At 29.8% G+C, this 26,344-nt stretch overlaps 2 protein-coding genes across 4 annotated transcripts; both read right to left on the bottom strand.

Moving 5' to 3' along the window:
• Positions 1-802: 802 nt before the first annotated feature.
• Positions 803-10,495, bottom strand: LOC113552718 (acetyl-coenzyme A transporter 1-like). 3 transcript variants are annotated; one of them, XR_003405181.1, is made up of 11 exons: positions 10,232-10,495; positions 9,980-10,106; positions 8,562-8,724; positions 8,344-8,498; positions 7,695-7,885; positions 6,229-6,416; positions 5,533-5,659; positions 4,843-5,058; positions 4,510-4,733; positions 2,299-2,433; positions 803-2,221 (listed from the first exon to the last, which is right to left on the bottom strand). XR_003405181.1 is itself a non-coding variant. In XM_026955596.1 (9 exons), the coding sequence occupies exons 1-9, from the start codon at positions 10,448-10,450 to the stop codon at positions 4,515-4,517; spliced, it is 1,605 nt and encodes a 534-aa protein (XP_026811397.1). In that variant the 5' UTR covers positions 10,451-10,495; the 3' UTR covers positions 4,452-4,514. The 3 variants fall into 3 exon arrangements, 1 of the variants encoding a protein (XP_026811397.1); XR_003405182.1 differs by having other exon boundaries at positions 5,566-5,659; XM_026955596.1 differs by lacking the exons at positions 803-2,221; positions 2,299-2,433 and having other exon boundaries at positions 4,452-4,733.
• Positions 10,496-16,283: 5,788 nt separating this feature from the next.
• Positions 16,284-25,773, bottom strand: LOC113552783 (acetyl-coenzyme A transporter 1-like). Its single transcript, XM_026955711.1, has 10 exons — positions 25,163-25,773; positions 22,915-23,150; positions 22,675-22,801; positions 20,987-21,146; positions 20,758-20,912; positions 19,493-19,683; positions 18,364-18,551; positions 17,936-18,062; positions 17,486-17,701; positions 16,284-16,608 (listed from the first exon to the last, which is right to left on the bottom strand). The coding sequence occupies exons 2-10, from the start codon at positions 23,131-23,133 to the stop codon at positions 16,390-16,392; spliced, it is 1,602 nt and encodes a 533-aa protein (XP_026811512.1). The 5' UTR covers positions 23,134-23,150; positions 25,163-25,773; the 3' UTR covers positions 16,284-16,389.
• Positions 25,774-26,344: the final 571 nt, after the last annotated feature.

The following is a 26,344-nucleotide window of genomic DNA, read 5'->3' as shown; positions in this document are numbered from 1 at the left end:
CGGACTTCGTAAGAAATTTTTTATTTAATCATTGTTATGGATTCAATTTTCCAAATTAATATTAATATTATATTATTACATTTTATCAATACACTACCATTGTTCATTAACATACATAGACATTTAAAACTTTCCCGCTATACTGGTATTATAGGTAAGTATCTATGTACTTACAGTTCATATGGAAAAATAACCCGGTAGCAAAAATAACAATATTACAGGAATCTCATCACCGAAATATTTTGCAAGCACAAAGGTTTCACTGAATACCTAGATCAATATACATTTAAAATAAGTGTTTAGGTTTTATTTATGACATGTTTATAATTAGTAATACATTTTAAACGCTTTATACGTATAATATGCTATAAATTCGAAATAAAATTATTTATTTACTTAGCGGTGTAGAACATTGATATGCCTATTGACTACATTACAATATTACATCATAATATGTATTCCTTCGAAAATGTTTTATTCGACATAATATAATTTTTGATAAAATTTTAACATATTTAACGAACTCTGTGTAGTCGTATATGGTAATCTGTATTGATCGTTATGACGTTACATTGTATATTACATCGTGCAGATGTAATGAAAGTTTATTTTTACTGAAATTACATAAATATTAGTACCTGTTAGCTTTTTGAAATAGCAAATTGTTACGTAACGCATAATACATTCGCGTGAACATAATGTATATTATATTGTTCGATTTATTATAATTTTAATTTTTACAATAACTAAAGATTCCGAAAAAAATTCATTCCTTTTAATCAAAAGGTACCCATTTATGTAATACTTATTAAAAAATAATATCATATAAGTTTTTCGAACGAGCGCATGACGTTTATACACAACTCCAGTTAAACGCATATAATTTTGCAGCATACATTCTATATGGTTTTAGTTACACACACTTCCCACCGGACGTGTTACTATCTTAAACGTCAGTCAATCCAAAACTAAAATGATTTTACGCGACGACAGATTTCATTCCGCAAATAGTGTTCTGGAAGCGTTTTATGGGAGTCGGTGATGCGTAATGGTTGCTTAATAGCGATAGACATCGACCGGCTTTAGCGTGCGATAACGATGGCAACGTACAAACGAGTGAAGCCATGTAAAATCGGTGGCCAACCGTCGCACGGATTAAATTACTGCGTATGACTGCACTGTGCACTGTTCTATAACCATCGCCGCCGATGTCGCGCATCAGCACCGTACCCGGAAACCACGTCTACCGCGGGTCGCCGGCACAGCTGACGTCTATTTCCGGAACAAGACACGGCCCGCGCGTTCTGCGAACCGCCGCAATAAGCCATCGCCATCACCGTCGTCGGTATACCGGAAGTCCCGTTGTCGCGCGCCCGTCGCAGTCGTCTGTCGCACCGCGCGATCAAAGCCGACAGCGCCCGCCGGGCCGCCAGAGTGTCTAGTGGCGCGTGTGCACCTGAGTAAAATATGACGCTCGCGATCACGTAACGCCGTCGCGGTGACCGGTGAACGTGCGAAGTGACTACCGTGACTACCACCTGCACCGGTCACCGGTCGACGCTCTTATTTCGAGTACACCAAAACACTACCGGTCCTCGTCGTGCGTCGTCCGGTATCGGATAAAGTGATGGGCCCGGGAGGACGGTGACGTGCAGATCACCGTATTACACTCTCTTGTGCTACAACTGTTTGGATAATCGCCCTACATAATGGGGCAACTGCTGTTTATGGCGCTGGCCGCAATAACACTATACGTTGGGCCAGCCGACCTGCCACTTCCGCTGACGTGTCTCTCACTAATTCATTGCGACTCATCTCCACGGGTCGTCAATCGTGATGACGATATACTTTCGCGACCGACTGGTGTCTGTCGACGGCGTATTTTGGTGGGTCGCGGGGTGAGAGTATTATTGGCCTCCGATTCGCGCGTCGTCCTGCATCGGTTAACGTGATAGGCCCTGGAGGGCGGTGCTATTCGAAACGTCGACGTGCAGATCGCCGTGTTACGCTGTCTAACGCTATTCCTAACAGCCGACCTGCCACATCCGCCAACGTGTCTCGCCAAAGCCACCAGAGTGTCTAGCACGCGTGCACCTGAGTAAAGGACGCTCGCGATCATGTCACGCCGCCGTCGGTGACCGAAGAACGTGCGAGGTGGCATGCCGCCTACATAGGTCACCGATTGACGATCTTTATCGTACGGGAGCAACCGGTGTTCGGCCTGTACAATATGATATAATAATATATTATAATTTTATACACCAAGTCATTACATTATAATAATAATATTGATATTACGATTTGTTTGACGGCAGCAGTGTCGGTGCGTTCGAAGCTTGGTGTAGGTACCTACGTTAGGTTAGGATCTTATTTTTCGTGCTGATTTGCAATGTTTAAATATCGTTTTCGTTTTCAACCGTTGACTAAAATATACTTTCAATAAACAACGAAAAAAAAATTATAACACACCCAAATGTTTGCATAATATCATCACTAATAATTTATTATTCAACATTTTTCATACTGTGTTGGCTAAAAATATTATTATACTAATGAAATAAACATAATATATGCTATGTTTACTCCGATTTTGTACGCATTATGTAAAATGTAAATTTTTAATTAATAGAATTTGTTTATTTATATAGATATTAATATTTAGACAGTGAATATCGTTTTAACAATATATTCAATAAGTTTTTTAGTTTTTTTAATCTAAGTTGTTGTATGTATAGTGTTTAAATGAAATAATATCGATAAATTTTTTTTTCTACAAATCAAAAAAACAACAGTGCGGTTAAGTAATATTCATACGCCTTATACTCAGATTTATGGTAATATAAAACAATTAAGATGCAGCTCACAGGTCGTATGCTTTTTTTTCTACCTAGTTTTTTAGGCTCTATTTTAATACCGTTAAAATGATTTTATAATTATTGTAAGTACAATAAGCTATTAAAAGATATATGGCCTTAAGTTGAGTAAAATAGATAAGACATAATTTATTGCAACTTTCTATTCCTTCTGAGCATAAAAAATTTATAAGAAGAATCAAAAACTCAAAAAAAAGTGAAGTCGTTTATTGCTAGCTAGTAAAATATTAAATTTCTTTCAAAAACCAAATCATAAAGGTAAGGTTTCTCTACAATTCCAAACAGTAGAACAGTATGATGCCGCGTTTAGACGCTTAATTAGTATACCCGGACCGGTAGATGACACTAGACGCCGCAGGTAAACCGTACCATAAGACCAACTTTGGTTATAGTAGTAAATATTAGAATTCATAGTCGTTACTCTACACATTAAAATTGCTGTGGTTAATAACAACAAAAAAATCTCTACCCCAAAACGACAACAATTATACGGAAATTTAAATTTTAAAATATTCAATTTAATTTTCTTGATAAAAAAAATTAACGACATATAAAATTTCAAATATTGCTTGTATAGTAACGTCTATGAGGACTTTGGTGCAAATAAAGTGTCAATTTAACTAATTTTAATTTGGAATATAAATTTATTGAAACCATTTTTTTTTTTATTATTATTATTATTATTTGTTACTGTTAAATTGTTTGACAATATTCTCATTAACTATCCCGATATAAATACATTAAAAAATAGATCTATAATCGACTATTGATCATTAACAGTAAATGACTTGGTGGCGAAAAATGTGGATAAAATTGACGCTGTATTTGAACGTGTGGATTAGGCCTTAACGGGGACACCACAATAAAAAAAACGCGCCAAGTGCAATACCTCAAGCTTTAAACGGCTTCCATACAATGCAGTCGTTTTATGTGCTAAGGTGGTGAGGAAACTTGCACATAACACCTTTATACTTGACCAATAAATTAACTACTATATGTTGTATATTATTTACTTAAATACACGTCATGTGTATTCACTTAAACTTTAATTGCAGGTCTATAACGCATTTATAATATTTGTTAAAATACTCTTAAAATCTTGAACAGTTAAAACTTTGATGTATCGCAATGGTATTTATTTTCTGTTTGGAATATTCTAGAAAATTATTATTCCTGTATAGATACTCTATGCCCTATGGGGAATCTTGTATTGAATTCTTAAGCTCAAAGATTAGATGAAATTAATTTTATGTTTAGAAATATTTTTAAAAAGCTTAATATTTTAGTAAACATAAGTGGAAGTTGGAGTGTGAGTAGTAGAAAACATTACACACATTTTTTTTATTATTTATGCAATTCAAGCTTATACTGTTCATATTTAACAATTAAATAGATCAAGTCAATTTTTTAAAAAAAAATGAAGATTAAATTCAACACTATATAATTAAGTAGAGACAATTTTATATCGTTTAAAAATATATTATTTATCTTAAACTAAGTATTGTCAACGATAATTAAATTCATTAACTATAAAAATTTAACATAAATAAACTAGGATTAACTAAGCTAAAATATTAAAATGCAAAACTATTATTGGTTGACCAATTTTAGTTTTATTCATGAGAAAGTTAATAACCTTTACTATGAGTTTTCGACCATTGTGTGTTCAGCCGTTTTATTTTTCTTCACTTTATTGTTTTTTACATTGACCATCCAATGGGAAGGGTTCTTAACTTGGAGTTTTTTAAGAATACCTCTGAAAATATAGTACCATCCGATTCCAAACAATATACACAGAGCCGATTCTACGTAATAGCCGTTAACTGTTACAATGCAACTTCTTCCATTTGTTTTACACGTCTGTAATGAAAAAAACCAAGTTAATAATAAATAATATATAAATTGTAGATTGTTATTATTATTTGTATTCGTTTTATCTTTAACAATTAATTATTCATGAATGTCTTACGTTGTTCGGACTTGATGTAGAACAATTGTTATCATAATTTAATGAACATTCTTTGAAAGTTAAAAAATCTATCATTGAAATTGCAAGCGAAGTCGATGACGATATCCCGATATTTGAAAAAGTATTTAATAATGCCATGTAAGTACCACCAAAACGAGGATCACTTATACGATTAAATAAAGTAAATTTAGCTGATCTCATAGTCATTCCTAGAATCTATAAAATATAAATAATACAATTGTACATCTCTAGTAATTATGCATTGATACTTATTCTTTTGGAAATATTAATTTGATATACACTGTCCTAATGAAAAAAAAATCCTACTCAGAATTTCTTTAGTTTACTGTACAATTTATTGTTAACATATGCAGTATCCTATTAGGATTAAATTAAATTAAATCAAATTTAAATATGAAATATTGGTAAATATTTTGTCCTTGCGAGTCTTTTAAAATAACAGAAATCTATGATCCATTACTTCAGGAGATATCGCAACGGGTAAATCCTTATAGGACAATGAATACAATAGTATGGTAACAATCGTGCAGTAAACTAAACAAATTCTGAATAAAGTTTTTTTTTTCATTAATATATTTAAAAACTAATAATACATCAAATTTATTTTTAGTATAATATTTACTTTATTTGAAATAAAATAATATTTAATATTGGTAACTTACTACTTACGTGATTAATTATGAAAAGAAATACTATAATTACATAGAAATATATTGGAAAACCTATTTTCCCATTAGTTGTTATGAATTTTGTAGTATAATATATAAATATAACAAATGTAATGTTCCACATTGCTCTGAAATAAATATTTAAAATAGTTTAGACAAAACTATATACCAGAATATAATTTATAAGTACTACGCACATCTATTATCTTTAGTTAAATATTTAATTAGTTATTAGGCAATGAAACGGGGGTGTTTCAGTGTTCAAATAGGAACCTAATAACAGATGTTCATATGCACTCGTTTTGGCAAACACCTATCGCTTATCTTTTTTTATTTTATTATAATTTAGATTTTTATATATATAACAGTAAACTCACAATACTGTAAAACGTAAAATCGTGATCAAAAATATGTATGTTAATAACAGGTATCGTTTAAAGCCACACACTTACCTACCATTTATAAACCAACATTTTAGATCGTTTTGATGATGGGAAAACTGTGTGGAATCAATTCATAAAAGTGTGTGAATTTTTAAGTGTGCGGTTACGGCGACCGCCGGCTAATAACGTATTTCAGTAAAGCTTTATAAATATATTTATATTTCATTAAGTTATAAAACTAAAAGGATTATTGTCATTGATTTAGGCATGAAACCGTTATATTTTTCGAAATATATAAACACAAATGTATTTACCTGATGGGTGACATCTTTAAGTATACGCTCATTGTTTTAGGTCCTGCGGTGTATTTTGATATAATAATTGGTGCAATGACTCTTACTATAATCATTGATGAATGTATAACTAAAACATTATCTTTTGATACTCCTGCGTCAATGAGTTGTAAAATCCACACATTAATGATAGACGAAGAAAATCCAATCTTTATTCATAAATAATATAAATAATATATGCAATAAAAGTAATTTAAAAAAAAGTCAGTCAAATTTTTACCACTCTGTTATATGGTAAGATTTAAGTAGTTAGCATTGGGCATGGTAATCAAATAAATGGAGATGGTATACAGTAACCACTATAATTTTTCAACGTACCATTTCATCATTGCTTGAGTTTATAAAAATTAAACTTACTTGGTATTGTTAATTCAATTTTAAATTAATTTATATCAACAACTATTAATAAAAAAAATAAATAAAAAGTACTATAATGTAAATGAAAATAAAACATTCATTTATTCCGACTATAATTCCATACGCCTATTATTTTCGGAGTATATAATTAATATTCTATTTGGATCAATATTATTTTAAATATCTTTTTCAATATTTAATATTGCCAAAGATGAAATTGTTTTAAAAAATTTATTCTCTTTAAAATCTAGATTTATACAAATTATTTTTTAGTAAATTATCTTAAATTTAAAAATAAACATTAAAGCTGGGTATTTGTATTTTTTGTCATTTTTAATAGTATCTTAAATATATAATCCAAAAATAATAGAAAATTGTAATTATAGTTAGAAAAAAATAAATGTATTATTATCTAGATTATAGTTTTTTTTTTTTTTTTTCAATAATTATTATATAATTGTTAATTTATTTAATTAAAATATTTAATATTGACAAGTATCAATAGTATCATTATAGAAAATGACCTCTAATACTATGCAGAATAAATTGGTAATTCAGAGTTCAATGAATAAGTTTATATACTTAGAAAGAGTTGATACAGTTAGATATTTGTTTTTTTTTAACGTAATTTAGCAAATTTTATTGCCATTTGGCCCATACAGCTATATTTGGTAATATAATAATACTAATAATAGGATATCAGTTTGCTAACTTCTATTGACCGTAATATTACAATCCCTATGTTGGATATTACCGCCAATTAATAATTACAAAAGTAATAATTTTAGAACTTTATATTCGTTTACAAGAAAATTTGATATAACATAAACCATTTACCTTAACGATATATACAACAAATAGTTCGGCGGTAGCTAATATTCACACTACTTGTTTCAATCACACTAAATCAAATACAGGTTTTCCTTGTAAGTTAAAAAAATAATAGAATGTGGTAAAAATATAATCTTAAGGGTTCGTTAAAAAATAGGTGCTGATATGACGTGACTAATTAATACAAGGTCGTGTAGATTATGCAAAAAAAAATTATTAGCAGAATTTATAATCTATACCTCCACTGTTATCAGTGCACTAGCCAATACACGGATACTCGGTAGCTTTAAAATTTCCCACACAACAGTATAATACTGAATAATATTAAGTTTCATGTAGGTGTTTTCTAAACTGTTATATTTTTCTTTTTTGAAAATGCCAATTAATATTGATGTTACAATGAAAAGAAAACCACAAAAATAAAAAAAACCTGTTAAAAAATAAAAGTTTATTATAAACATGATGTAATGTAAAAATAATTAAAATTAATCTTACTAATAAACAATAGCAGTAATAGATGGTATTATGATGATATGAAAATTATAAAGGGGTAAAAAGTTTTATAAATAATAATAGTATTATATGTATACAATTTTTTCAAAACTAATTATAATAAAATGTTTATTTAACATAGGACAACAAAATGTAAACTCATAAACCAACTTTGCTATTTAAAGTATTTAATATATGATTGGGTATATACCTAAACATGTAAGCCCATACTTAAAAATAAGACTTTGTTATATAAATACATTGATTGTCTATGAATTCAAACTTACAAATTACGATACCACTTTTAATCAATATTATTTTCATCATCTATATTTTTAGATCTAGTTTAAAGCAGAAAAGTTGGCAATAAAGGTTTATGTTTAATAGGTTACTTACCTGGCATAGTGGTTATTCCTCCTGTATCCGGTGTAAATCGTAGGTACTTATTACAAAAATTCTCTGACGTGAACCCAACGAGAAATAAAGAGCCAATCAATGCACCAAACGGTACACCTATTAAAGTGCAACTTGGCCCGTAACCCAGGTTATTCCTATAGTAAAATCAAAATCCATTTTATTCTGACATTCAAATTAATAGAAAACAATACACAAACTTCTTTAGCATTGTTAGTACCCAACTGTCGATGACTATGAATTGCGTAGCTATCAAAGCTTGAACGAATAAAATCGGATAAAACAGTTTTAATATATTTGGCTTTCCCCTATTTGTAGCTATCCAATCTTCAATATTTATTCCCATATAAATGAAGCACCCACCTATCCGACATAAATGGTTTAAATATGGACATTAAACTCTACTAGCAAAATGTATCAAATATAGAAAAAGAGCTTATAAATATATTATGCCACGTTTTAGAGACTAAATTGAGAACCATATAAGTGTTACTTTTAGATTTTTATAAAGAAAAATTGTGTGTACAGCATAAAATTAAAAATTTGTAGTAAGCAGACTATAAATTTTCAATTAAAAAAAAATGTAGAGTTATAGTTAAAGTATCTATCATAGTTTTAATATGGCTTTAAATTAACTATTTTTCTTTTTCTTTTATTCTAAGGTATTTTTATTCGACAAAAGATATGTATAATAAATCTTTAAAACATGTATAATACATACACATAAAATAAACATTTGTTGATTTTATCAACAAATTATTATGGGGGATTAGATTTTGAAAGTTCTAAGTCTGTGTTCATTATTAGTTTCTTAAATTGTTAAATCATAAAATTTGGCAAAAAAAAATATATATATTTTATAAAATCACCTTATAGTTCATCAATCTTAAAAAATATGCTATCTATTTATTTAAAAAAAAGTCTACATCTATGTACGTACAATGAAACATATTTTAAACTTACGTACATTGTAGTTTTTAAATATCTTATATTTACTATATACACGATAGTAAATCTATTAATTGATTATTATCATAAATCATGTAGTTGATAAAAAAAAACAAAAATGTAATAAATAATACTGGCAAAAGATTTGTACTCTCATAGGCAAAAGCTTCCCCTAGTATTATGAGCCGCATAAAAAGCACAGATTAGGTACCTACAAAAATATTTTTAAACTTCAAGTACACAAAGTTCAGCTTACATAATTCATAATTTATAACTAATCCTACATTGAGCGATGTAATGAAGAAAATTGTAACTTTATTATAATAATAGTTTTAGCTTAACCTAAAGCTAAATTATCCTAAAGCAGAATACTACCTCCATGATATTATTTTTTTTTACTTTGCTATTTTTATTTTTATTCGCGGTTTTTATAGATCAATTTATTTTTTTAATTAATTGTAAATAATTTATTTAAATTTAAAATGCGTTTATTAACTTAGGTATGTTACATTACATATAGAATAATAAACGTATATATCACGATTTTATGTAACAAATCTCAAAAATCAAAATATACAACTGTGATTCCTATCATTACAGTTTTGCTTCTTAAACTAGCTAATTTTTATAGTCGACGTGCTTTACATTAGTATTATAACACCACACCTACCGATTAAAAATTGAACTGGTAATAGCCAAGATTTTCGTCTTCCTACCTTTTGTATATAGATGGCGTCCACTAAAGGTGCCCACATCATTTTTAAGCTAAATGGCCATGTCGCCATACTAATTAAAGCCTGGAACAAAACGACATTATTTAGTATCTCGATAGGGTATATTAAATATCCATGTAAAATATAGCATAGTTTTTATCCGAAAATGCAACAATTGTACAATCGTTAAGTTGCTCAATAATACCTACCTGGTCTTTGTAAGTTACGTTTTTATTGGCTTGCAAAATAATCGGCACTCCTGTGGTTAAACTGGTACCAATTCCTTGCATTGTGTACAGCAATATCAATACAAAAATGTTATGCCAATCACCCTTCAAATTCGGAACATCGGCCGAATTCGATTCATCAACTACTGCAATCACTGCCGTAAGATTTTCTTGTTCGTCTTCTGCTTGTGGTTCCGTCATGATAACGGTTTAGTCTTCACTATTCACACACTTCACACAGTACACACATAATGCACAATAACGAAAAATAATAAAAATGAATTCATACCAATCGCTGCAGTTTTGTCTCCGTAATGGATTAAAAGCAAACAAACGGGTTATGGTCATTAAATTATATCTTAATATATTCAAGATCGTCTGTATTTCCCAATGATACATATAAATGGCAATATTACGTTAATAACGTATACATAAAATTATTAATAAAGTATATATAAATACTATTTTAAAATAATTCATGATTTACCATCACTATGACTATTATGTCTATTAAGAAACGCAAACTTATACAGAACTTAAATTCTAAAAATAGAAGACCACTTAAAAACCCAATCCAAAAACTGCAATAGGTCACTGCCAGATGCAACAGTATCAATAGATACTCTTCATTACGTTTATCGTGAATATACAACACAACGTGTATTAAAACAGGTCGTCCTCGCGATCTTTTTATTATGATTTAAAACTTCATTATTACACAAGCACTTCTTTTTAAAACACTTTCACTGTACTAAGCACTCTGTTATATTATACACATATGATTGCCATTAACTATTAAAATGTCAGTTTACCATTTTATGTATAGTACTTATGTAAATTTATAACTAATCACTATATTAAAACAGACAAATTGTTACAATATTATATAGATATAAATTTTCTATATTACAAGTAATATCTTATTTTTTTCAATAAAAAAACAATCATGGATAAGTTTCTATTACATATAAATAGTATATCAAATTATTTACCTCATTTTGTGTAATTTTGATTACAAATATAAGAACATTTTACAAAATCATTATTTTTAACGTAAACAAAATAACTTAATATTGTAACGTTTAATTTTCATGCATTTGTTTTATTGCATGTTCACAATGACATGGACATTGACTAGGTATTATAAAACCCGACGGTAAAATCGAATAATTGTGGCTTAGGCTATTTTTATAAAATATACACCTACAAAATAAAACTATAGGACGCCTCCTGACTTTATGAAAATAATTTAGGGTTTTGTTATATGAATATATTAACAAACCGAATTAGGTACATCATATTCATACGTCACGGTAATATACATAATATAGCATCAAACACATCCCCCTAAGCCCATCTGGGACTTGGACAAACGACGGGAGAACGGGACACGCCAATGTACTCAGTGGCGTTCTTGCCGTCAATGGCCGCGATGATCAGCTCGCTATACTATAATGCTGTCACTCATCGCCGGACGCTGTCTCATCCACTTCTTGCATGCCGTCGGTCGTTCCTGGCGAATACCCGTCACGCCTACACAACGTCTCGTGTCCGTTCACTGTGTCGTTCCGTCGGGTACTGCTGCTGCAACCAGTGATGGAAGATCATAATAAACGAGAATAATTTCCAGAATAATAATGATGACCTCGTATATTATTAATTACAGATAGTTTCAGTTCATACGGTTTTTTGAATAACACCATTTTTCGATTACAGCATAGCGCATGCACATTTAAGCGTGCCGGTTTCAAGTATTGAGATCGTTGCTTGAACTAAAATAAATCACAATAAAACATTTTACGTAACATCGAAGACTTCGTAGTAAATTTTTTTTTAATCATTGTGATGGATTCAATTTTTCAAATTAATATTAATATTATATTATTACATTTTATCAATACACGACCATTGTTCATTAACATACATAGACATTTAAAATTTTCCCGCTATACTGGTATTATAGGTAAGTATCTATGTATACTTACAGTTCGTATTGTGAAGCAGATAGATAACAATTATAGGTATTACATGAATCTCGTCACCGAAATATTTCGCGACCGCAAAGGTTTCACTGAATGTCTAGATTGATATAAATTTAAAATAAGTTTTTAGGATTTACTTATGACATGTTTATTATTAGATAGGACCCGGATTTAAATGCACTTAAAACCATAAACATATGCTCTAAAAAATAGCCAAAAATGACCTTAAAAAATGCATTTTACCACAAAAAGAACCTTAAAAATAAAAAAATGACCTTAAAATGCCGTATATTTTTTTTATTCAATTTGTAATTTATAAATAAGCTATAATTATTATTTACTATTTTATTAAAAAAATAAAACTGATAATTTAAAATGATGACTTGATGCTGACACGCACATATTTTTGCCGTTTTGGGGAAATATTATTCATTCTAAATATACCAAAATATGACTATATTAAAACGTACGTAAAAATACCTATTTATGTAACACCTATTAAAAAATAATATAATATAAGTTTTTCGTACCAGCGTGTAACGTTTATACATACAATTCGAAGTAAATGCGTATAACATTGCATTATACATTCTAATTTTAGTTACGCACTTTCGACCGGACGAGTTATTATCTTTATCGTCAGCCAATCCAACATTAAAATTATTTAAAAATAAACCATTTATTACAAAACACAGAATAGCGTGGGCGTTTTGTACGGCCCGATGTCTGATGAACGCTTAAGCGATAGACATCGTTCGGCTTTAGCGCGCGATAACGATGGCGACATAAGCAGGAGTGAAGCGATTTGAAATCGGTGGCCAACCGTCGCACGGGTTAAATTACTGCGTATAACTGCACTGTGCACTGTTCTATAACCATCGCCGCCGATGTCGCGCATCAGCACCGTACCCGGAAACCACGTCTACCGCGGGTCGCTGGCACAGCTGACGTCTATTTCCGGAACAAGACACGGCCCGCGCGTTCTGCGAACCGCCGCAATAAGCCATCGCCATCACCGTCGTCGGTATACCGGAAGCCCCGTTGTCGCGCGCCCGTCGCAGTCGTCTGTCGCACCGCCCGATCAAAGCCGACGGCGCCCGCCGGGTAGCCAGAGTGTCTAGTGGCGCGTGTGCACCTGAGTAAAATATGACGCTCGCGATCACGTAACGCCGTCGCGGTGACCGGTGAACGTGCGAGATGACTACCGTGACTACCACCTGCACCGGTCACCGGTCGACGCTCTTATTTCGCGTAGACCAAAACACTACCGGTCCTCGTCGTGCGTCGTCCTGTATCGGATAAAGTGATGGGCCCGGGAGGACGGTGACGTGCAGATCACTGTATTACACTCTCTTGTGCTACAACTGTTTGGATTATCGCCCTACATAATGGGGCAACTGCTGTTTATGACGCTGGCCGCAATAACACTATTCGTTGGGCCAGCCGACCTGCCACTTCCGCTGACGTCTCTCACAAATTCACTGCGACTCATCTCCGCGGGTCGTCAATCGTGATGACGATATACTTTCGCGACCGACTGGTGTCTGTCGACGACGTATTTTGGTGGGTCGCGGGGTGAGAGTATTATTGGCCTCCGATTCGCGCGTCGTACTGTATCGGTTAACGTGATAGGCTCTGGAGAGCGGTGCTATTCAAAACGTCGACGTGCAGATCGCCGTGTTACGCTGTCTAACACTATTCCTAACAGCCGACCTGCCACATCCCCTAACGTGTCTCGCCAAAGCCACCAGAGTGTCTAGCACGCGTGCACCTGAGTAAATGACGCTCGCGATCATGTCACGCCGCCGTCGGTGACCGAAGAACGTGCGAGGTGGCATGCCGCCTGCATAGGTCACCGATTGACGATCTTTAGCGTACGGGAGCAACCGGTGTTCGGCCTGTACAATATGATATAATAATATATTATAATTTTATACACCAAGTCATTACATTATAATAATATTATTGATATTACGATTTGTTTGACGGCAGCAGTGTCGGTGCGTTCGAAGCTTGGTGTAGGTACCTACGTTAGGTTAGGATCTTATTTTTCGTGCTGATTTGCAATGTTTAAATATCGTTTTCGTTTTCAACCGTTGACTAAAATATACTTTCAATAAACAACGAAAAAAAATTATAACACACCCAAATGTTTGCATAATATCATCACTAATAATTTATTATTCAACATTTTTCATACTGTGTTGGCTAAAAATATTATTATACTAATGAAATAAACATAATATTTGCTATGTTTACTCCGATTTTGTATGCATTATGTAAAATGTAAATTATTAATTAATAGAATTCGTTTATTTATATAGATATTAATATTTAGACAGTGAATATCGTTTTAACAATATATTCAATAAGTTTTTTAGTTTTTTTAATCTAAGTTGTTGTATGTATAGTGTTTAAATGAAATAATATCAATAATTTTTTTTTTCTACAAATCAAAAAAAACAACAGTGCGGTTAAGTAATATTCATACGCCTTATACTCAGATCTATGGTAATATAAAACAATTAAGATGCAGCTCACAGGTCGTATGCTTTTTTTTCTACTTAGTTTTTTAGGCTCTATTTTAATACCGTTAAAATGATTTTATAATTATTGTAAATACAATAAGCTATTAAAAGATATATGACCTTAAGTTGAGTAAAATAGATAAGACATAATTTATTGCAACTTTCTTTTCCTTCTGAGCATAAAAAATTTATAAGAAGAATCAAAAACTCAAAAAAAAGTTTCTTTCAAAAACCAAATCATAAAGGTAAGGTTTCTCTACAATTCCAAACAGTAGAACAGTATGATGCTGCGTTTAGACGCTTAATTAGTATACCCGGACCGGTAGATGACACTTGACGCCGCAGGTAAACCGTACCATAAGACCAACTTTGGTTATAGTAGTAAATATTAGAATTCATAGTCGTTACTCTACACATTAAAATTGCTGTTATTAATAACAACAAAAAAATCTCTACCCCAAAACGACAACAATTATACGGAAATTTAAATTTTAAAATATTCAATTTAATTTTCTTGATAAAAAAAATTAACGACATATAAAATTTCAAATATTGCTTGTATAGTAACGTCTATGAGGACTTTGGTGCAAATAAAGTGTCAATTTAACTAATTTTAATTTGGAATATAAATTTATTGAAACCATTTTTTTTTTTTGTTTATTATTATTTGTTACTGTAAAATTGTTTAACAATATTCTCATTAACTATCCCGATATAAATACATTAAAAAATAGATCTATAATCGACTATTGATCATTAACAGTAAATGACTTGGTGGCGTAAAATGTGGATAAAATTGACGCTGTATTTGAACGTGTGGATTAGGCCTTAACGGGGACACCACAATAAAAAAAACGCGCCAAGTGCAATACCTCAAGCTTTAAACGGCTTCCATACAATGCAGTCGTTTTATGTGCTAAGGTGGTGAGGAAACTTGCACATAACACCTTTATACTTGACCAATAAATTAACTACTATATGTTGTATATTATTTACTTAAATACACGTCATGTGTATTCACTTAAACTTTAATTGCAGGTCTATAACGCATTTATAATATTTGTTAAAATACTCTTAAAATCTTGAACAGTTAAAACTTTGATGTATCGCAATGGTATTTATTTTCTGTTTGGAATATTCTAGAAAATTATTATTCCTGTATAGATACTCTATGCCCTATGGGGAATCTTGTATTGAATTTTTAAGCTCAAAGATTAGATGAAATTAATTTTATGTTTAGAAATATTTTTAAAAAGCTTAATATTTTAGTAAACATAAGTGGAAGTTGGAGTGTGAGTAGTAAAAAACATTACACACATTTTTTTTATTATTTATGCAATTAAAGCTTATACTATTCATATTTAACAATTAAATAAATCAAGTCAATTTTTTAAAAAAAAATGAAGATTAAATTCAACACTATATAATTAAGTAGAGACAATTTTATATCGTTTAAAAATATATTATTTATCTTAAACTAAGTACAAGTATTGTCAACGATAATTAAATTCATTAACTATAAAAATTTAATATAAATAAACTAGGATTAACTAAGCTAAAATATTAAAATGCAAAACTATTATTGGTTGACCAATTTTAGTTTTATTCATGAGAAAGTTAATAACCTTTACTATGAGTTTTCGACCATTGTGTGTTCAGCTGTTTTATTTTTCTTCATTTTATTGTTTTTTACATTGACCATCCAATGGGAAGGGCTCTTAACTTGGAGTTTTTTAAGAATACCTCTGAAAATATAGTACCATCCGATTCCAAACAATATACACAGAGCCGATTCTACGTAATAGCCGTTAACTGTTACAACGCAACTGCTTCCGTTTGTTTTACACGTCTGTAATGAAAAAAAAGGTGAACAAGTGGGTAACGCTCTGCTGTATAGTAGTGATAGAGAATTGGTCACTTCAATGGCAGGTAGGTATTATTGTATACGAAATACGATTCTGAACGGAGTTGATTTGTCAATCCAAGATAATTAGTAAGATATTTTATATTATTACCAATATTTAAATTGTAATGTACCCGTTATTTTACATGATTTCGTAAAAAATTTAATTTCATATGCTCATAACATTTTTTCTACATTGACGCTACAATTTTTTTTTTTTACAGTTACTTGAAGGAAAACTTATAGATTACCTTGTATTGGGTTTTTTAACCTTAGGTATAAATCAAAAAAATTTTATGAATTTTCGACTTCAAAATTCTTTGCAAATTTTTGCGATTTTGATATATTTTGTAAATATTTGAATTTTAAATGCTTATAATCAAAAATTGTGAATATATTATTTTACTGCGATAAGTACATCTTATAATTAACCTTGTATTAAATTTTAAGATTTTTTGGAAAGCCAATTATCGGCATTTCAAAAAAAAAATTTTAGAAAAATTGAAAATTTTAATTTTCTATTAATAGTTTAAAATAAAAAAAATTGTTGAAAACTAAATGAATTTTTTTTTTAAAGAGGGGCTGAAGTTAAAAATCAAAGCATTGTTTCTACTTCAAAACATGATGACAGACACAAAAATAAAAAAAAAAAATATAATTGTAAATTCAATACATTCATCACTCCGTTCAGGAATCTAAAAACAAATTAATAGTAAATTATTTATTTAATTACTTATTTATTAACAAATAACAAATAAATTGTACAGTGTTATTATTATTTGTATTCGTTTTATTTTTAATTAGTTATGAATAAATGTCTTACGTTGTTTTGATTTGATGTAGAACAATTGTTATTATAATTTAATGGACATTCTTTAAATGTTAAAATATCTATCATTGAAATCGCCAGTGAAGTCGATGAAAACGTTCCCAAATAATAAAACGTACACAATAACGCCATATATGTACCACCAAAACGAGGATCACTTATACGATTGAATAAAGAAAATTTAGACACTTTCATAGTCATGCCTAGAACCTATAAAATTTAAAAAATTATACGATCGAACATTAAGTAAATATGAATTGATACCTTTTTTTTAAGGAAATATTTAAAATATGTAGTAATAATTCTATAATAAACTTAAAACTCTCTTCATACGGTTTTTCTCATTCATTCTTAAATTTTAAAAGTAACTGATTGGTAAAAATTAATTTTAACATAATATTTCCTTCATTTTAAATAAAACAGTATTTTATTTTGTTAACTCACGTTATTTATTATGAATATTAATGCTAAAACTGCATAGTAATATATTGGAAAACCTGTATTTCCATAAGTTGCAAGGAATTTTGTTGTATGATATAAAAATATAACAAACATAATGTTCACAATTAATCTGAAATGAATAGTTAATAACATTTAAACAAAAAATATACTATACTGTATACGGTATGGGTAGTTCAAAAAAAAAATATTACGCATATCTGTAATTCAATTTGTAATTAGTTGTTATAATTGATTAAAGATTCCAATATCACAACAGAATCAAATCAATGTGTTAGGATCTGTTGTCTTTGATTAATATCTATTCTTATATTTTTATTTATAACATAAGAAGGTATCAAGCGTGACAACTTTCGAATTTTATAAAACAAAGTCATAATAATTTGCCAGGCAGTATTGTAAAATATATTTACCTGAAGGGTGTTACTTTTAAGAATAAGCTCATTGGTTTAGGTCCCGAAGTGTATTTTGATATAATGATCGGAGTAATAATGTTTACAATGTACGTTGATGAACTTATTACCATAATATTGTCTTTTGGCATTCCTGTTTCAATAAGTTTCAAAATCAATAAATTTGGTACAGTTGTAGCAAATCCAATCTATAATAATTTGTTAAAATTAATAATAATTTACAATAATAAAACAATATGTGTATTTCCCAGTTGATTTCATTACAAAAACATAAACATCCACCAATTACATACATACTCACATTATCCATTAGAATATTATAGGTAGATTAATTATTTTAAGTATAGTAATACCTTAGTATTACCTAGTGTTTCTCAACTGGTGTTCCGCGGAACCTAAAGGTTCCGTCAGCCGGCGCCAAGGGTTCCGTGAGAAATTTGAAAAAATATAAATTAATTAGCTATATTTTTGATTTGAATTATGATTCTAACATAGAATAGCTCTAACAATTATATGAGGGGGGTTCCACAAAACGTTCAAGCTCCTAAAAAGGTTCCGGGAGTAAAAGAAGTTGGGAAACACTGCCTTATACCTACCAATACCGGCTATACCTAATGAGATACATATTAATAAGATATTATATTAGATATATTTAATCCGAGCAAACCACATCAATTTAATTATAATCCAATGTCTTAAGACTCGTAACTTATAATTTTTAATAAATAAAAGTATACCATTCGTTTATATTAGTTTTTCGTTTTTATTTATGATTAAAAATGATTTAGTAACTGACGATAATTCATCACTGAACTAAGCCAGGGCATAGGGGTCGATAACTTGTGGCACATTTGATGTTATTGAATGTCATGCTAGCATCAGATAAAATAACTATATATCTTTTATTTGGCAGTATATTATAGAATGTTGATCACCCCTGTCTAAACAAATAATTTGTTTATTGGAAATTTAGACGTGTGCTTTAAAAATATCTTGTCCGCAATTTATTAAGTATGCCTGTGGACTTAACAACATTGATCTAGTGACCTAGTCTGAAATCCAGAGATACTATTTATGTGGTCTAGTTACATATGTGATCAAAACTTATACCTTAAATAAAACGATTTACCTCCTCTGTCAACAATGCCAACATCAATACCCGGAAACTAGGTTTTTTTAAAATATCCCATATCAGTAAGTAATTTTGAATAACGTTGAGCTTTATGTAGTTGTCCTCTGACCTGTATTCTTTTTCTTTTTTGAAGATCAAAATCAATGTTGTTATTAAAGTTAAAAGAACGGCCAAACAGTAAAATAAATCTGTATAAATTTAAAAGTTTACTATGAAATTTCTGTAAAATTAATTTTAACTAATCATACTAATTAGAAATTATCAATATCAATAATACAAACTATAATAATATGGATAATTAAAGGAGGGAGTTCGACATTTTTACATATTTTAATATCAATTTAAATTATATTGCAAATAAATTAAATATACAATTTATTTAATATGGAGAATAAATTATAAACCTAAAATCAATTATTTCAGGCATTTAATACGTGGGTAGGTTAATTAGTTTGTTAAAAGCTGTATAACCAACTAAAATTTATATGTCTGTGGTTGGTTATAAATTCAAGTTGAGTATACATTAACATTTTTGGCTATTAATATTTTCATTGTCTATGATTTCCGAGTCTAGTTTAGAATAGAAAAGGAAAACCATAAAAGTTTATATTAGATTTTATAAATGTTTGAACTATTTCAATTAGATTATTTAGATTCGTTTAACATAATAAGTGAGGTGGTGACTATTGTTATACGTATTATAATATAACACGCATAAAGTAAGTAAACAACGGAAGACGACTATTCCATTACACAAAATAAATATGAATCAGGATTTAATGTTTTAAACTTCAATATTATGTTTAAAATAATCATAGCAAAACTCGAGGGATTTATATATATATATATATATATATGATCAAATATAGGTAAAAAAATATATTTCGTGAGTGAGTGTAAATAGTTTCATTAAATCTGTCCTGACTTATGTTAAAACCTAACAAAATCAAAGTGTTTAATATTGTGAATAATGATTACCATATAATTTTAACGGACCCTTTAATTCATTAATTTAAACAATAGGATTTTGTTTTATATAAAGCAATATACATTGTGTATGTTTCATAGGGTATAATAACTAAACTTACGATTGTGCTATAAGATTATTTACATGAAAACGTGAGGGAAAAGCTACAGTTCAATCTCACCATTTTTGTTATTTTTTCTCTCTTTATTTATTTTTTACTTATTTACATTTATCAATCATTTATGAATAATAACATGAGATTTTCTTTATGATAGATGTTCTTGCATTTACTTACATTCCTTGGTCACTATTCCTCCTGTAACCGGTGCAAATCGTAAGTACGTGTTACAAAAATTCTCTGATGTAAACAAAACGAGAAAAAAGGAGCCCATCATTATGCCCAGTGGTGCGCCTACCGCATTGCAAGTTGATGCATACACCACGTTATTCCTATATTAAATAAAAATCCAATTAGTTTTAATATTTATTATTAAATTATTAAAATAAGTAACAATGGTACAAACTTCTTTAGCATTGTTAGTGCCCAACTGTCGACAACTATGTCTTGCGTGGCTACCAAGATTTGAAGGAATAAAAACGCGTAAAACAATTTCAATACGTCTGGCTTTTCCGTTTCTGGCAACCATTCGTTAATATTATTGCCTATATATATGAAACATCCTCCTGTTCAACACAAACAGTCTCAATACATAAGACATTACACTACGCAAGCAAAATGCATTGAAATATATCTCATTCATTTTTAAATTGAATTTGTTTGTTTTAATCATTATTTATAATATTCTAATGTGACGTTATTTCAAAAACTTCAAAAATATAATAGTATTGCACTTTTAATTCGAAATACTGAATAAAAAATAATTTAATTTTGTGTTAAATAAGTTATTCTCCGCCTTAAATGACAATCGTGCTTATAATAGATCATAAATATATAGATATTTAAGACATGTACAATACATTTATATATAGCATATGTTATAGTATGTGATATTATACATAAAAATAACATTATTTTCTAGTAAATAACAATAGTTACTTAACAAACTAGTAGTTACCGTGGTTCATAGGAAAAATGTTATCTTAATGGTATTTGATATGTAATATTATAGCCGCAGTAGATAGAATCACGGACTAAGATATATATATATATAATATCTACTATAGATTATTCCCGTGTCTAACTACAGTCATTAGTTATGTTTAAAAAAATGCTTAGTGGGGCTTACTACCTTTTTACTTTATTGTAACTACCTATGTTGTAGATAATATGTTTGTCAGTCTTTCATGGTACACATCGAATCGACATTGTTATATCATCGTTACGTGTTAAAATATTGGTAAATGTCGTGTTATATTTTTTTGAGTGAGACTATTTTAATATATTGACCACGTTTTCACCAAAACAACACTACGCTTATAAAAAAAAAAAGCTAGAAAATATTTCCAAATATTTACATACCTATTACCTATATGATTAGTAAAAAATATCGGACTTTAATTAACGCTGTTTGTCTACCCTAATATTTACTAAATCTCGATTATAAAAGTCCAAACGACAATTATTATTCGGGTTTGATCAAACTATTTTGTGTATACTAGATTTTACTGGTATTTGTACTTTTACCCTAACATACACATGAAATAAGCAAATAATTTATTACTAACAAAAAATTATTATTCTGGATGAAGGTTTAAGTCTGCATATTGATTAATTTCTTGTATTGTTAAATCATAACATTTGGAAAATAAATTTTAATAAATTCTGCATTTTTTCCCGATGAAACTTTTTTAAACTTTTTCTACTGATTTTAAAATAAGAAGTGTAAAGTTTAAACATTTACTTTTTTTTCAAATTATTTATTTAAATGTGTTTAAAATATAGCTTAAAAAATTATAATCCATTAGAATAAACGTTCGTGACTTAGGAAATTGTAACCTAAATTAAGTACTGTTTCATTCCAGACATAAATCTATCAATTTCCATGATTATAATATATTATACTCGTATATATATTTTTTATAATTCACGGTTTTAATTAATATCAGCATTATTTATCTAAGATATTCATTTTATAAACTGCACCAGCTGTACCTACTAAATAATACAAAATTATGTTAGTAAAAGAAAAAAAGCTCTCTATAAATATTATGAATTTTAATATTTTTTATGATAAACCAACGACACACATACCAATTAAATATTGAATAGGTATTAGCCAAGATTTTCGTCTTCCCATTTTTTGTACACAGAACGCATCTACTAAAGGTGCCCAGATCATTTTCAAATTATATGGCCATGTAACTATACTAAAAAGAGCCTGAAACAAAAAAAAAGTCTTTAGTATTCCAATGAAGTATAAAATTTCATCGACAATATTTATTCGGAAACGCAAAAATTTTACAATTATTAAAATTAAGTCATCATCTATACCTGGACTTTATATGTTATGTGTTTGTTGGTTTGCATAAGTATCATCACTCCTTTGTAGAAACCGAAACCTGCTATGCCTTGCATTGTATACAGTACTAACAATATAAAAATGTTATGCCAATCACCTTTCAGATTCGGAACGTCGGCTGAATTCGAATCATCGACTACTGTCAATGCTGAAAGATGTTCTTGTTCATCTTCTACCTGTGGTACCGTCATATTATGGCAATTTGTGCCTGTAGATTTAACACTAAAAATTAATTTTTGCGTTTATAATAAATAATAAAATGCGGTGAATTGCGGATCATTAATAATATACACCAAAAAAAAAAAACTTTGTGATGAATCTGTCTGCGCGAGAATAAGAAAAACAACACTGAACCAATAATAATTATAAGCCTATGGACTAACACGTTAAAGAGACGGCGGCCGATGAGTATAAAATTAACATATTATATAATTCACAGTTTCAACGATAATAATTAACTAATATTAAGATGTGCGTATGTGTCGGCCAGCGGCGGCAATAATAAATTGCTATTCCGCCTCAACACACGTTCATTAACAATAATCACCCGAAAATACTTATACTTTATAAATTATAAATTCTAATAACGCTGGGCGTTTTTTTATTAGTAAATGTCTAGGTTTAACCAAAAATGAATATAATTATGTTATTATAATATTTTAATCTAAAACAAACCTATTGCTATTGTATAATGTAGTGTATTACTTATATGAGTTATATGTGTAGTGAGCCAATCAGCAATGGTATATGCAGTGGTGGTGTAGTCGTGGTTAAATAAATAAAGTTATGTAAAAACTTTAAAATTTGAATTTATTGATAAATTAATAAATGTGTAAATTAGTTAAAGTACAAATAATTAGCAAATTAGACTAAGTCGAGATGACTTATTCGTAGCGTCGAGTGACGTGAAGGTGCTTGTGCTGACTCTGGTAGATCACGTCTGCCGGGGTTCTCCTCAGGGCCCCCTTATATATTCAGTTTCCCCTTCCTACTCTTCATCTGTCCTTTCTGGTCAAAGGATGCGACTCATTTTTTTGTTCACAAGCTGTTTACACGATTTAGGATTCTGCGAATGTGCGATGATCTAGTTAGATATGTGACAGGATGTGGCCCTTTCCGCTCATGTCCATATATGGTATTCTTTGTTATATTGCTACTGCATATTTTGTTGTGAACCAAGGCGATTCGTTCTCCTAGAGAGGGATTAATATTCTAATATTGTTCATAATTTATAGCTGGTGTATTTCGGTAGACCAGGTCCCTCAAGCCTATTCTTCTTGATACTCTTAGTTTTCTTAGTTTTTTTGTTGGCACCAGTTGTGACACGAATTCGAGTGTTTTGTCCCACTAATTGTTTTTTAAGACCGATGTAAACATCAAAAGAATATTATTAATGTTGTCTATGGTTATTACTATAGAGTGTAGAGGGTTTTATCATAATATAATATTATTATTATTATTATTATTATCTAAGTCGTCAGAGTACGTAGCATATATGCATAACGTACAAAAACTTAAGATGACGAAAAAAAATTAAAATGTTTTAATACCGATCGTTGAAGTTTTGTACCTATATCCTATACGGCTATACCTACTGAATTAAAATCAATAGTGATGACCAAATAATGTTAACAACTAACAAGGTATATTTACTTAAAATCTATGAATTGGCTATAGTTGAAAAAATCCATTAAAATGTCAATGAACGTAATGATGACTTAAAATAATATATGATTGTTATAGGTAGGTTATTATTATAGATAAATTTAATTAAAATTTAATTCTTTATTTATTGAAAACACGAATACTACATAAACAAATCTAACCATTATAATATTGTTCTACGATAAAAAATTCTATTATATTTGCATATAATAAATCTAATTTTTTTTCTTCATCAAACAGAACAATAAGCCTAAAGGGGAAGAACGATTAATATTAAACACTAATACAAAATTTGATCAAAAATTAGCTAAAATACGTAACAGAAGATCACCCTGCCTTTTAAAACAATAATAATTAGTAAATACGATTATCTAAAAATTCACTACTAAAGACCTCGTACAAACGTTTTTTTTTTAAATCTACATTATATGCATTATCTGGGTGAAAGAGTAGGTTTTGAATTTCGAAACTTTACATCTATGGTTAGGTGTGTTGCAGAAACAATATACGCACATCCGCACATGTAAATGTTAAAAAAATGTCAATTTTATTTACCTGATTATATGACTCATGGAAACTTATGAACAGTTTTTCCGAAAAAAAAACTAATTGAATGTCTTTTTCCTTTTCTTTTAAAATAATTATAACATTTAACCGTCCGTCGCCTCTTGCGTGCTGTCGTCGCTGTTTGTGCCAACACCGTCCATATATTATATCATCAAATTCGGCGTCTCCGTCAGTCAGCCCCGTCGTTCGGTTACACTGTGCTGCCGTCCTAGTTAGAACTTTAGAAGACAACCATAATAAACATTTACAATGCAATGCAATGTGCGTACTTCGTAATTATGTTGATTAATCATAGCCAAAAATTACTACACCTATTCTCTGTCAAAATTTTTTTGAACTTTATAGGTAACACGTATAGTACCCATACCTACCTAGTGGGCTGTCGTGGAATCATTAGTGGTATAAGAAATCACTGAAAATTATACCTTCTTCTTTCGCACAATACATATGTATCTATGTGCAAAAAACAATGGCACACGTGTCGTATGCTATCTACGAACAAATTTTTGGTGTCGTATGTTATCTACTAGTAATTACGTTATCTAACGCGTAGTTCTTAGTCTATATTGACGGTATGGACGATTATATAGGTATATAGGTGTAGGGTTCTACAGTTCTAATAATGGAAATTTAGTATTTCAGAATTTAGTACATGTTCGTTGCTCACCGCGATCAAACATCGTAATTGTATGTTTTTTTGTTAACTATTAATTTATTGTTTTATAAAATGACTACTTTGGGTGAATTATGTAGACAATTATTTTTAATGACGAAACTTGTATACAATTTTTAAAAGATCGTGAGTTATTACCTAATACAAAATTGTGTAACAAATTAAATTCTATTGGTGAACAATGTGGTAGTGAAATAAAAGAAACTTTTAAAAAAAGCCTAAAACGTGATTTAAACGGAGATGTTATTGTAACAAAATATTTACGATGTCAAAAAAGGGTTGTCGAACATGGCAATCCATTCGTAAACAAAATCCATTTTTTACATACATTGATCGGAATGGAAACAATAACAGTGGATTAAGTTTGTGTGAAATAATGGAACTTGTTTGGTGCTGGGCGAATGGATTTAAAAATATACAAACAAAACAAATTACTGGTAGAGGACATCACACAGTCTCATATTGGTATAATTTGTATCGAGACGTTGTCGTCGAAC

Source organism: Rhopalosiphum maidis, chromosome 4 (assembly GCF_003676215.2).
Source record: "Rhopalosiphum maidis isolate BTI-1 chromosome 4, ASM367621v3, whole genome shotgun sequence".
Taxonomy (NCBI): domain Eukaryota; kingdom Metazoa; phylum Arthropoda; class Insecta; order Hemiptera; family Aphididae; genus Rhopalosiphum; species Rhopalosiphum maidis.
The sequence above is the reverse complement of the archived record's forward strand: the minus strand, read 5'-3'. Positions and strand labels throughout refer to the sequence as shown.

What these genes read in the sequence shown, in the direction of transcription:
- LOC113552718 (XM_026955596.1), bottom strand. Translation starts at nt 10,450, where the DNA reads ATGACGGAACCACAAGCAGAAGACGAACAAGAAAATCTTACGGCAGTG. An exon ending in ACGTAACTTACAAAGACCAG is followed by an intron (nt 10,107 to 10,231) that starts GTAGGTATTATT and finishes GTTTTGTTCCAG; the next exon opens with GCTTTAATTAGTATGGCGAC. An exon ending in AGGAATAACCACTATGCCAG is followed by an intron (nt 7,886 to 8,343) that starts GTAAGTAACCTA and finishes ATTTTTTAACAG; the next exon opens with GTTTTTTTTATTTTTGTGGT.
- LOC113552783 (XM_026955711.1), bottom strand. Translation starts at nt 23,133, where the DNA reads ATGACGGTACCACAGGTAGAAGATGAACAAGAACATCTTTCAGCATTG. An exon ending in GCACTAACAATGCTAAAGAA is followed by an intron (nt 20,913 to 20,986) that starts GTTTGTACCATT and finishes TATTTAATATAG; the next exon opens with GAATAACGTGGTGTATGCAT. An exon ending in TTAAAAGTAACACCCTTCAG is followed by an intron (nt 18,063 to 18,363) that starts GTAAATATATTT and finishes TATTCATTTCAG; the next exon opens with ATTAATTGTGAACATTATGT.